Genomic DNA, 13,179 nt, shown 5'->3' on the forward strand with positions numbered 1-13,179 from the left:
AACTTTAGTAAATTTAATGAAGCCATGACCAATTTTACCTTCACACTATGAAAATTGTCCATGTCACAAACTCGAATTACATGGAGTGGGCAATAGAAAAAAGAAAAAAAAAACCCTGAAAATATCATGTGCACCTGTACTCAAGAAGTTTTGAAGTCTCAAAAATGCTTTAAAAATTAAATTAGATTTAAGATTAAATTAAAAAGCTCCAAAGTTAAACAAAAACTCAGCTGAGAGAGTCTGGCTTTTATGACACTCACTGGTTTAATCTGCCACACTTACTGGTTAAAGTCAAGGTTAAGGGAGGCACTGGGGTTTGGACATGTAGTATTTTAAGCTGCCTTCTTCATTTTGTGTGTATTTGTGTGCACACGCGTGTGTGTGTAGATGTGTTTTCTCAGGTATCTGACTCCAACGGTGTATTGGTACTATCCAAGTTTGATCAATTTCTGAGGGAGGCTCTCAAGCTGCCCACTGCCGTATATGAAGGGCCTTCCTTTGGCTACACACAAACCTTAGCACGCTCCTGCTTCCCCCAACAGGTAAACACACACACACACACACACACACACACACACACTCATACTCATTTTAACTGGTTGAAGGATGAAACAGCCTCTGTGTTGGTTCTGTGTTCATAAACAGTCTTGCTCTTATTTTGTAGAAGAGAGTGATGCTCAACATGTTCCTGGACATCGTGGCCGACCCTCCTCAGTGTCTCATTTGGCTGCCTCTGATGCACCGCCTGGCCAATGTGGAGCATGGTACAGACACTGTCGATATAATGCAAACTTTCTAACAGCAGACCTGGTTTATTAGCAGAAATTTACTTGCAACCCTTCACCAAGGCAGTATTTACATTTAACAGAACAGTATTACATTTTACATATATTTATTTTATTTTCTGTTTTTAAACATACTTTAAGAGGTTTGTTGTGCAGTAAAAGTCAGATAATGGTGGAATGACACGTTTATTTTTATTATATATATAATATGTCGGAATAGGTAATAGATAATAGGCACTGATTTGTAAGTAACTGGAAATGAAGAACTTGAGCTTATTATACAATATTATTCTGCTGCATATTTTTAACTAACTAGGCACATTATTCTCTTTATAATACTTCCTTTAAAAACATGATTACACAATATTTTGAGGTCATTTTGAAAGAAAGACTTTTACAGAAACGCAAAAGTGAGGTCAGAGGTCATATGTGACATAATATTTAGATGCAAATGATAATGGGGTATTTTGAGTCCCCCTTAAACCAGTATATCATCTCACACATGGTGCCAATATAAATAAAGGTAGGCAACTTTTAAGCATAATTTTAAAAATACATTTTATGGAATTTGACCTTATTTGAGGTTAGAGGTCCAAAGTAACCTAATATTTAGAATCTCCATATGTCATTCCCTATATGTACTGTACTTTTACTGCACTACAAGCCTCTTAAAGTACAATATATGTTGTCAAAAAGGTTTAAATAGCTCTGTATAGCATTATTATCATTTTAACCTTTAAATCAATCGATTGACTTTGAAGAAGAGGTCAAATCTTTATATGCTACTTTCTATATGTTGACCATAAACGCTACATTTGTAAGAACCATAGTTTCTAAGCTATAAGGGTTTTTTTGTTTGGTGGTTGTAAGACGAAATCTAATGGATTCCTAACACGACTCCACTCAACTCTAGACTCAGTTTTATCAGAATTCATTCAAACCTTTTGAGTTTACATCGCGTTTCACCTTTTGCCTGACCGTGTGAACAAACTAAGATAGCTAAATACTGGAGGGGAAATAGCCAAAAATATAGAATTATGCTAAATGTGTCCCCTGTTTCACCCTCATCTCTCCTCAGATGTTTGTACAAATTAAAAATAGAATTGTGCTAAAAAGTGCTGCTACTTGCCTCAAGTGGAAACAGTATTTTTGTTTAAAAAAAGGGTAATTTTGTTAGTGCCAATCAATGTTCTGTATCCAGAAAGTTAATTAGCCACAGATTTGGCTGGTGATTCACATCAGTGCATGGGAACAGAAAAACACTGTGTTCCACTCCACTCCACTGTGCAAAGAACCCTTTGTCATCCCTTATGTTTTTATCGTGCCTTTAGACATTGTGCACTCTTTGTAAAGTCAGGTCTTGGATGTAAAATGGATTTTATTGTGGTAATAACTGATTATATGAAAATAAAAACCACTGTACAGTGTGCTCTCTCTTTCTCAATCTCATGCCTTTTTTGTTCCCCTCTCTCAGTCTATCATCCCGTCTCATGCTCTTACTGTCGGAGCAACGGCATGACGGGCTTCCGCTATCGCTGCCTCCGTTGCCGCGGTTACCAGCTCTGCCAGAACTGCTTCTGGCGTGGCAACACCAGCGGCTCGCACAGCAACAAGCATCAGATGAAGGAGCACTCTTCCTGGGTGAGTCACGGAGCGGTTACTCATCCATCACAGCAGGGGGCTCTCGCTGTGCGGAGGCGTATCTGGACTCATTTGTAGTACAACGGGGACACTTTTTTTTTTTTACCTCTTTCCATTACTGCACATAAGCTAATGAATGAAAACAAGTTATAATTCATGTGATGTTTCCTTTCCTTGCGCACTGTAAAAGTAATAATAAGTAATGCCTATAAGTACTTAATGTTTTCCACAGTTGGCTGAAAAACATTGAGCAAAAATATTTAATTTCAGTGAATAATTTCATTTATTGAGCAACAGTTAAAAAAAAACAAAAAACAGATCATTTGTAAAATAGTTGCAAATGACTACAAATACAAAATTATTGTATTTCATTATATTTATATTTTTTTCCCTCTTGAGAAATATTTAAAACAACTGTGAAATGATCAGGACCCACACAGTGTTTGAGTGTCAGTCGTAGCACCTTTATTTTGAAAAACAGTGTCTTCCACTACTTCGACACCTTGTGTTCAACTGGGAAGCCAGCTTTCCAGTGCCTTCCCACACTACACACACCACTCCTTCCCGGTTCCAGACACTAATAAGGGGGAGAGCTCATTAGTTGCAATCCCTCTCACCTGTCCCCTCCAACCTCCCGGCACCACCCTATGAGATTACCGTACCACCCCTCCACTGCAGCAGAGCCAGAGACCACACCCCTGCCACAACAACATAATAACACTGGAGGCTACAACTACATAACAATAGCATTTTAAAACATTAAAATTCACAGTGGGCACAAATGTAATTGTGGCGTCCATTAGAGCATTGGTATTCTTTGGAGCTTGAATCCATCGTGTATCATAATTGACATATCGCAATCGAGACCACTCAGTGTCCTGTCAATTATTTATTAAATATGTAAATTGTTAATAAATGGTACTACGTGAGGAAGTCGGGAGTGCCAGAGAGGGACGAGGATGATGCAGGACATGGATGAGGACAGCGAGACGGTGGTGAGACCGGAGGGACAGATGGGTTCAGGGTGGGAGTGGACTACATTGGCTATCGACTCTGAGCCCTTTGTTGTTTGCAGGCTATGATGTTTGCAGACAACATTTCGACCTGTAGTGAGAGTAGGAAGCAGGTGGAGAGGTGGAGGTATGCTTTGGAGAGAAGAGGAATGAAATATGTGTGAATGAGAGCGAGACAGGTGGAAAAGGTGAATGTGCAATTAGTAGAAATAGTGAAGGTTGATGAGTTTAAATACCTGGGGTCAAACATCTAAAGACATGGACAGTGCATAAGAGAGGTGAAGGAAAAAGTCCAGGCAGGGTAAAAACATGAGTGTCAGAGCTGATTTGTGACAGAATAATAGCAGCAAAAAGAAAAGGAAAGGTTTACAAGGTGGTAGTGAGACTTGATCCGATGTAGGGTTTGGAGATGGTGGCACTGATAAAGAAGCAGAGCTGAAGATGTTCAGGTTTTCATTTGGAGTGACCGCGATTGAAAATGAGTACAGCAGAGGGACAGCTCAGGTTGAGCAGTTTGGAGACGTAGTTAGAGGGTTAGTGGGAAAAGGAATTTGAATATGGAGTTGCCAGGCTCTAAGTTCAGTGATACAAACACAAGGATCTATTCAATTTGAAAGAAACATTCAGGTGCACACTTCACCTGCTATGAATTTCTCAAAATCAAAGATGATGCTTGTACACACGTGCAAAGAAAAATTGTTTTGTTTTTTTTAAGTTATTTGAGGTGTTAAAACTGTTCCCCTGTTCTAGCCGTACTCGCTCTACCCTCATTCTGGTATAAAACAACCTGAACCAGTCACATAGCCTCCTGGGAAATGTAATTGGTTTCAAAAATAAAAGCACACATTGTAAACACACCTTGATAATTGTGGGCAAAGGGTCAGTAGCTAAATGCAAGTGTATACATACCCAAATATTTATAGCTTCATACTCAGGCATGATGTATTTATTTGAAGTGAATCGGATAATTTAAATAAAAGTTGCTCTAGCCTGAAGGAATAAATGTTTTAATGAAGAAATTATGTATTAATAGAAGAAGATATAGTTGTTGAATTATTCATCAGTAAGTCTTTGGCATAATTTTTCTTGTTAATGTTTCAGTTTTAGGTCTAAAGCCTCTAACTAGTGCAGCTCCTGCCTGTCATCATGTAACATTATATACTCATTGTAGCTCAGGCTTTACATATATTTACATGTGATTTTCTGTAGGACTGGGCTTTGTGCTTCATTTTATTCTCAGTATATGTCCTTTTCTTTCTTTATTTTTAACAAAGACACCCAACAGCAGCAACCTGAATGTGGTTCATGGGAAAACAGATGCCTGATTTTAAGATTTGTGCTCAGGAGTTAAGTGTCAGGGCATTTTCAGGTTAAAAAATGGCGTTTGAAGGGTTAAATATGCACACGTACAGTAAAGTCCTTGAGATTCATTAAATTATCTGTCAAATAAGTTGCACAGCTGCACTGTGGTAGTCTAGAAATTGCACCAAAGTTGCGTAAGGGCTGACAGAGAAGGACCCAAAAGCAGGACACAGAGAGTCAGAATAAATGCCCATAAATCCAGATCTTTAACCCAGAAAGGCAGAGATCATAGACAGGAAATACACAAATCCTGGGAGACTACAGAAACTCAAAACCAGTACAAGGGCAATACATGAGAAGATAACAAGTGAACACAACAGATAATAACAAGAAACATGAGAAGGATCAACAACAATGGAAATCACTAGAAGCCTTAAATGGAAAGAATAGAAAGTGATCTGGCAGTGAACAAAGGGAAACTGGGAGTACATATATACAAGTGAGTGATTAGCTAAAGGGCAGCAGTCTGTTCACTACGTCTGTGCTGCAGTTTAGTTAGCAGTAATTAGCAGGTATCTCTGTTTTCGATAAGTGCTAAAGTTGATTCTTTAAAACGGGCTTCACACATCTACTGCATTCATGCAGTGTGGGTTCATAAACTGATGCTTGTGTGTTTGTTTTTGTGTGTAGAAGTCACCGGCGACAAAGATCGGTCGAGCCCTGAGCAGGACTCTGGGATGCGTGTCGTCTAGGGAGCCGCCACACCCAATTTACCCAGAAGAACCCGAGAGGACCCTTAACCTCGCCAACATAATGTACGATATGACCTCCCAGCACTCACACATTTATTACACCAAATATCAAAAAGCTAAATGTTACTGAAATTTTCAACAACTGCTTTTTAATAATGCAGGTTATTCCTGTCAGATCAGTGCGGTCTTACTCAGTGAGGCACAAAAGGATTCAGCTTCTATTCTATTCTATTCTATTCTATTCTATTATGTCCCCTTTGGTGCCAATTATCCTGTCACTCAGTTCACCTCATTAGAATGTTAATTTAACCTACAGTGATAGTTTCAAGGTATGGAGGCCTAAAACTAACAAAGTATATAAGTTTCATTACATGTGCCAACAAAAATATCAAAGTATTTAAAATAATAATAATAATAATATGCTTCTATATTTATTTGCTTTTGTATGAATTGATTCATTTACTGGCCTGTATGACAGTACTGACCTTATTATTTTAGATTAGATACACACTAAAAAGCTATATGTTAAGTAAACTTAACCTTGTTACATGCTTTACATAAATGCAGGAGAAAAAATAAATGCTGTCAGTCATACACACCACCTTTTATCAGTCTGTTTTTTTTTTTTTTAAATTAGGAACATCTTAGGAACCGCAATTGATCTTTACTTGGTGTCACTTCTCATTGGTCTCCCAAATACATGCATGCAAAAAAATTATCTCAGAAAGCGGTTTAATCTTCTGATTTTTGCACAAAGAAAAATGCACTATTCTCGTAAAACTCAGATGGCACGGGATGATATTGGAACACATCCCACTGGAGTTACCTGGTCCGAAATAAATCCCTTGATTTTTACAAAAAAGTGGAAACATTTCTGTTAATCTGACCCTTTCTGAGCTTTTAAAGATAAGGTTTTTTTTGTTTAGCTTTGTTTTTTTTGCATAAGACTTCAAACGATGGTGAAAATGGGATAATTGATTTACAGTGTTGTATGTATGGTTGACGTGTCTGTTGAAATGATGCTTGACTTCTCATGAGTATTGTTGTTGTTATTAATGCTTTTACTTTTATTAGTTTTTTGCTGTTGTTGAACAGTAAAAACAAAAAGAAAATAGAGAAATTGTTGGAAAAATGTTTATAGAAAATAAAGTTACTAAATAAAATGAAAATTTAAAACATGGGAATAAAGAAATAAAAAAATTAATACAAAATCTAGTAAATTTAGAAGCAAATTAAAAGTGTCAGTTAACCAATCTATACATGTATGTTTAACATTTTCAATTCATTTGTTTATTTTGGCGCTTTTGAGCTTCCATATTGAGAGCCCTTCACTACTAATCAATCTAATTGATGTGCCTGTATAGTTTGGTTATGATTTTGGACTGTAAGTATTGAACCTGGTGCCAGTTAAACTGTGTGATGGTAACGTTAACGACCTTTAAACTATTTCTAAAACTTATTCTAGATTTGACATAATAGGCTTACAGGAGATCTGTGTGAATAAAGCTAAAAAAATGATGACTGTATGATTAATGTTAATATTACTGGATTGCATATTATTGAATTCATGTGTATCTACCCTGTAAAATAGACCTCTGTAGTGTGTAAAATGTTCATATTGCTTAAAAAGAAGATTGTTTGATTTTTTGCATTGAATTTATTTCCAAAAAAGCCTTGATTTGCTCATTTTTTTGTGCCCAAGTTAAACGCCTGCTGGGCTGTACAGATACTATTGTCTCTTTGTGCCTCTAAAGTCACTGAAGCTATGGAGGAATATTCACTATGAGGCCTCCTCGCATTAGATGTGAGAGACAAAGAGAACAAAAAAGATTAAGCTTTCTTGTAGCCGTGATGTTAATGTTTAACAGTTAAACATTTAAACACTTTCACAATAGGAAGTGAAACATCTACAGCTTAAAAGCTAACTATTCGAACTACAAAATTTTACATTACCTAGAAAACTCAGATAACGTAAATCAAGCAAAAGTCCCGCCTCTGTATATCCAAACGCTTCGGTTGCTCCGCCCCCTGTGGCGTATCGGCATTGTTTAATTTTCCACACTGAAGCCGACCAGGTCGTTGCAGACCTGCAGGCGTTAGGCTCATACTCAGGCCAGCACACACAGGCTGAATTTAGCGCGGGTGTGAGTATGCTTTTTTTTTTTTTTTTAAATGCAGTTTCAATTTCAGACTTAAAAATGTGATTATTTATAGTCTTTTTAAAATTTTCCTCTGGATGTGCCCTCACTCCACTTCCCTCTCTTACTTTCTTTTCTCTCTCCCTCGTTTGATCTTTGGCCTGTCTGTGTTTGCTCAGACCTTTTACAGTTCACTGTTGCATGAATGCACTCAAAAGCATGTGAGAGTGTGTGACTGTGTGAATGGGAGCGTAAGAATGCGTGCTTTCTGATAGGCAGGCTTCGGCAGTTTAATGATTTAACGTCGCTATCCTTCCTCCGTGTGAACTCTGTTGATAATAAGCCTCTAACGCATGTTTGTGTTTGTCTGTTCAGACCATCGAGACCCGTTGGGAACACCAGTGAAGCCATGCTGCTGTCTTCATCAGCTCGCGAGTCCTCGAAAAGGTAAAGACTGACATTAGAGCTGATTAAAAGTGTGCAATCTTGTGGCTTCGTTTCTTTTTTCTGTTTAAACTAATATTTCTCTAATATTCAAGGCAAATAAAGACCTTAACCACTGTGTCAGGCAAGTTGGTTGGCCAGCTGCTGTTTCAATAAATCACAGCTCCGAGTTGAAGTGTGAGGCAAACTGGGTGAAGTGAAAGCTTACTAGGTTGTTCTATTAGTAATTTCACATTAAAGGAATCATGAGTTAACAGAAATAAAGAGGCTGTTTTTAGCTGCGTGGATACACAGCAGAGGGTCTATACTGGTGACACAGGGCTCGATAGCATGAGCGCTTCACTTGCACGCAGTTAAAAATAGATGTGAACTCTTCACAGCGATTTAAGGGCTCGTGGTGGGTGAATAAAAACTAATACGAGATTCAGCCCAACTCGACGCCAGTAAAACGATGCTGTCATAGGTTAGTGAGAGTAGGAAGCAGGTGGAGAGGTGAAGGAGTCTGCAGTGTCTTTGATCTGACACTGTGAAAGAGCTGTTGAATTAAGTGCAAGTTAAAAGAAAAGTTTAGTTTTCCATTACTTTTACATTTATTACATTTCTTGTGAAGTTTCCTGCAAGCCGACAGTAGCCATCTCTGACACCACCATACAGGTGTATGTCTAAAACCAAAACACGTACTCCACTACATAGCTTGTAAGATTTTAGACCATTATTATTTTGCAAGTAATGAAAAAATTGTGTATTTAAGTCTCTCGTCCTGTAAGAGTAAGAATAGGCTCTCGGCCTCGCAACAACCCTGAATTGGATAAGTGGAAAAAGATGGATGGAAAGATGATTTAATAGTTTTTAAATGCTCGTTTGCAGCTCCTTATTTCCGTTCTTTACACGAAACTGCTCCAGTCAAAAGACATTTTAATAGTACAGAAATAATTGCTTACAAAACTTATCACAAATAAGGAAGAATCGATCAAAACACAAGGGAGAGAGAACACCGTAAACTAGGGCTGAACGATTATGGAAAATAATCTAATTGCGATTTTTTGCCCCAATATTGCGATTGCGATGCGATATGCGATTATTTTTTAAGGTCTTTGTCTTCTGTATTATTAAACAAAGACAAGCAATACATCATATAGTATGGCCAATACTATATTACATTAATTTTAAACTGTTCTTTCCTGGAAGACAGACCTCTGTTATGATGACATGAGGTGATGCATGAATTGATGACTGACATTTTTATTTAACTTCTTCAATCACAACAGTATATTTGAACATACACAATAGTTCATTTTTAGCTTACAAACATCTGAGCATAAAGTGCTGACAAGGAACCCTGGTGTAAACATTAAAATGAAAGTCAGTACAATGTGCAGATTGCAGAAATATACATAAACAAAATCAGTGGCTTTACCACACTCAGTTTTTCGACATCTGTGAACTACTAGACAGTCATTCAATTAAAAAATAATATTAAATAAATAAAACTAATAAATAAAAAATACACACATCTTACTGATCTCTGCAGTCAGTAACATTACACATAAAGTGCAAACATAATAGCAATTGTATAAACACACACACAAACACGCCTTTAAAATTTAAAGGCGTGAAATTGGACGGTCTAGTTCTGATTAGCGTCACCGCTGTCTCGGTGGAGTTTAATAAACTCGGCCGTCTGCTTCTTGCTATCTAAAATATAACCAGACACTGGCGTAAATTCTCGACTGTCTCATACTTCTGTTTAATAAGTTTTCTGTTTGACGTTTAGTCAGCTGTGTGAAAACCAAGGAGGAACCCACCCGGGGGATTAATAAAGTTTTATTTTATCTAATCTAATAACTTTAATCTCAGCCAAACCGATTTACTCACGAACAAACAAAACACTGAAAAAAGCCCAACAATAACATTTTTAGGTTGTCTAAGTGACTTATATATTACGTTTAACCCGAGCAGCGAAACTCCGCGGTGATCTGAAAATGATGTGCCGGGAGTTGTGCCGTTCTCGGCCGCATCAGTAACCCTCGAGCTCCCGGCTAGCTGTCGAGCTGGTGGGTAGCAGACGCCTCTGAAAACGTCGAAGCACTTTTGCAAATATGGGATATCTTGATAAACCGAGCAGATATTTGATGTTTACACAACTACTTTCTCGCCTGAAAATATGTTAAAAGTTTATTTTGTGACCCAGAAAGATTAGTATGAGTAATTTTAAAACTTAGTAGCGGCCGCCATTGCTGGAAACTGGAGTTTGGCTGGGCCGCGCTATGACTTCTGGGATATGGTAGGCCACGAAGGACACACCCGACCCATCCTTCAAATTCGGGGAAAAGGAGGACGCATTTGTCGGCTACATTCGGAGGAGTCTACGAATTTGGACAGCCTTCGGCGCGTCGCTGTGACGTAATCGGTCTACAAATGCGGCCTCAGGAGGATGCAGCCCATGAATTTGGACATGTCCAGAGTATAATCGCAGCCTTTGCGGTTAGAAAATTGCACTTGATCATGTCGCGATATTATCGCAAATGCGATATATCGTTCAGCCCTACCGTAAACCAATCACACAGTGGACAGTGGTAACTTAAAGGATGCAAAGCTATTTAAAAAAACAGCTGAAGGGAAAAGTTGGTGCAGATTTAGGAATGCTAGCTTCTCCACCCTCTCTGGGTTTGTATACATGAAGGTGAGCCTCCACAGTGAATCAATATTTGGTATGAAAAACAGAGTTCACAGAGGTTAATAAGGTTAATCAAAGAAGCCTCTGACAGAAGCCTCTGTCAGTGCGCCCCAGGGTGGCTGTGGCTACAATGTAGCTTGCCATCACCAGTGTGTGAATGTGTGTGTGAATGGGTGGATGACTGGATATGTAAAGCGCTTTGGGGTCCTTAGGGACTAGTAAAGCGCTATATAAATACAGGCCATTTACCATTTAAGTAATAATCAGTGGAAAAATGTGCCGTTAGAGGCGTGATTCACACTTCAGACTAAGCCTTATTCAATGTTTACTGATCCAACTTTCTTCTGATTGGCTGTCCCTCACAACCAGCTTTAAAAGGCAGAGGAGACGTCCATATTAGGGCTATCCCCTCTGTGACATCGTACATCGCCAGTATAAATAAATAAATGCAAACTTTATTTGTCACATACACAGTGCAACATTGTGAACATGCAGTGAAATGCTTGTGTCCTGAACTGCGGACAGGCTGCAGACATAGCCGCGCAGCTCCAGGGCTGGTTTTTAGCATGGGGGGTCTTACGACTACGCTATCCAGCTGCTGCAGTAGTTAAAAAAACTGTGTGAAACGAAGCTTTTCAAGCTGTCTGGTGGCTGAATGTCTGGCTTGTACATACACTGACCTCATGATTATTAGTCATGTTTAATATGAGCATCCAGCACTGGATTAATATGACAGAACAAGCAAAAAAGGCTCACTTTAAACTCTGGTGCGTTGGGTTCTTCTGAACTTCTTTTAGCATTTTATGGACCAAAAATGAACTAATAAGAAACATTGCATGTTAGTGAATAATTGAAATAATAAAAGATATTCATTGCATATAAAAATCTACATGCATTTTTCAGGTGTTATGAAAATATTCTTTCTTTTTACTCATATGCACATTTATTAAGAGAGATTTTGTGTTGACTTGAAGTTAAACTGATGTAATTCCTGTAAGACAGACTGTTATCTGATGCTGGCTGATTACTCTGCGTCTGTTTTGTGTCCGTCCAGCTTGGCAGCGGCTCAGCGAATGAACGAGGAGCATGCTCTGATCGCTGCGTATGTGAATCGCCTCCAGGGCAGCCCGCGGTGAGAAGGGAGGGAGGGGTGGTTACGTAAAGGAGTCAGGGAGGCAGTAAGGAGGAGGGCACCGTGCTGCACAGTTTAGCTGAAGCCAAGTGTAATACTGTAGTTTGCTATAGTTCTTATGAAGAGAGAAATCTGCAGCTACAGAATAACCTGTTAAATTAATGTGTTACTTCTTAGCTTTTAATTCAGTTTGTTTTCCTGTAATAATGATGATTTCCATTTGCCCAGGTTTTGTAATAACTTTTCTAATCTACAATAAAATCCTGTTTTGGATTTTTTATTTATTTATTTTTTTTAATACTGCAGTACAAGAAAATTACAGTTATGACTGCCTTACATTGGAAACAACACACAGATACATTTTTAAAATATCAATACAATACAATTTTATTTATATAGCACATTTAAAACCAAAGGCAGATCAAAGTGCTTCACAATAATGCAATAAGTCATTGTTATAAAACATTAACAAAGTACAAAAACAAGCATTAGTACTAATCCTAACAGGTGAGAAGCACTAATTAAACCAGGAGTGTGGGCTAAATAAAATAGATATCGGGCCTCAGTTCAGAGATGGGGTCAATTCAAAATATAGAATATTATCTAGGAGAATCAGGAATAATGCAGAAGTGTTTAATATCGGCCTAATATTTCCGTTAAAGGACAATTAGCAGTCTTGGAAGTGTGTCTCTGGCATTATAAAATACAGACCAAATAAAATTATGAAGTAATTCATTTATTTTTTAAATTCAGAAACCAGAAGGAGCAAAAGCTTCCTTCTTCCTGTAGTCTTCTGTTTTAGCTCTGAGGATTTTTTTCAACACAAGAAAAACATTGCCTGCTTTAAAATAAATAATCTGACACACACGCACACGGCAAATGGTTAAGTGTTGAGTGCTCATTCATACATTAACCTGCTAACAGTGTTATGAAAAATATTAAATTGCTTTTACATGTTTACAAAATAAGGTGAGACACCACAGGCAGAAAAAGCTATTTTATGTACTGTTATGCAAATATATGCTTGTTTAATGATATAATGCATCAGCAAACTATAATATAAAACCTGATCTGGGAGCTATCTTAATTTAACCCAGCAGAAAGCAGTTAATTAAAAAAGGTCCGCATATGCGGACACTAGGTTTATTTTACAGTACAACCAATAAAATGCTTGTTTAACAAAGTATAAAACACTTTATAGAGCAGAATGATGTATATGGTGCTAAAAAGCCAAAATGTCCCCACATCAGGATGTACAGTCTTGGTGTAAGTAATCACCTGGGGACGTTTACTGG

At 37.9% G+C, this 13,179-nt stretch overlaps 1 protein-coding gene across 6 annotated transcripts in view; it reads left to right on the forward strand.

Moving 5' to 3' along the window:
• Positions 1-13,179, forward strand: part of LOC146692251 (dystrobrevin beta-like) — a 46,013-nt gene that overhangs the window by 19,742 nt on the left and 13,092 nt on the right. For all 6 annotated transcript variants that reach the window (XM_085432302.1, XM_085432301.1, XM_085432306.1 and 3 more), the window contains 6 exons: positions 388-542; positions 665-764; positions 2,260-2,426; positions 5,432-5,556; positions 8,007-8,078; positions 11,807-11,884. In XM_085432302.1, coding sequence (XP_085288428.1) covers positions 388-542; positions 665-764; positions 2,260-2,426; positions 5,432-5,556; positions 8,007-8,078; positions 11,807-11,884 — 697 coding nt within the window. The remainder of the gene's footprint in view (positions 1-387; positions 543-664; positions 765-2,259; positions 2,427-5,431; positions 5,557-8,006; positions 8,079-11,806; positions 11,885-13,179) is intronic.

The sequence above is a fragment of the Copadichromis virginalis genome, linkage group LG15 (assembly GCF_057382275.1).
Source record: "Copadichromis virginalis isolate Kocher_CV1m ecotype Utaka linkage group LG15, C_Virginalis_male_GT1.1, whole genome shotgun sequence".
NCBI classification, from domain to species: domain Eukaryota; kingdom Metazoa; phylum Chordata; class Actinopteri; order Cichliformes; family Cichlidae; genus Copadichromis; species Copadichromis virginalis.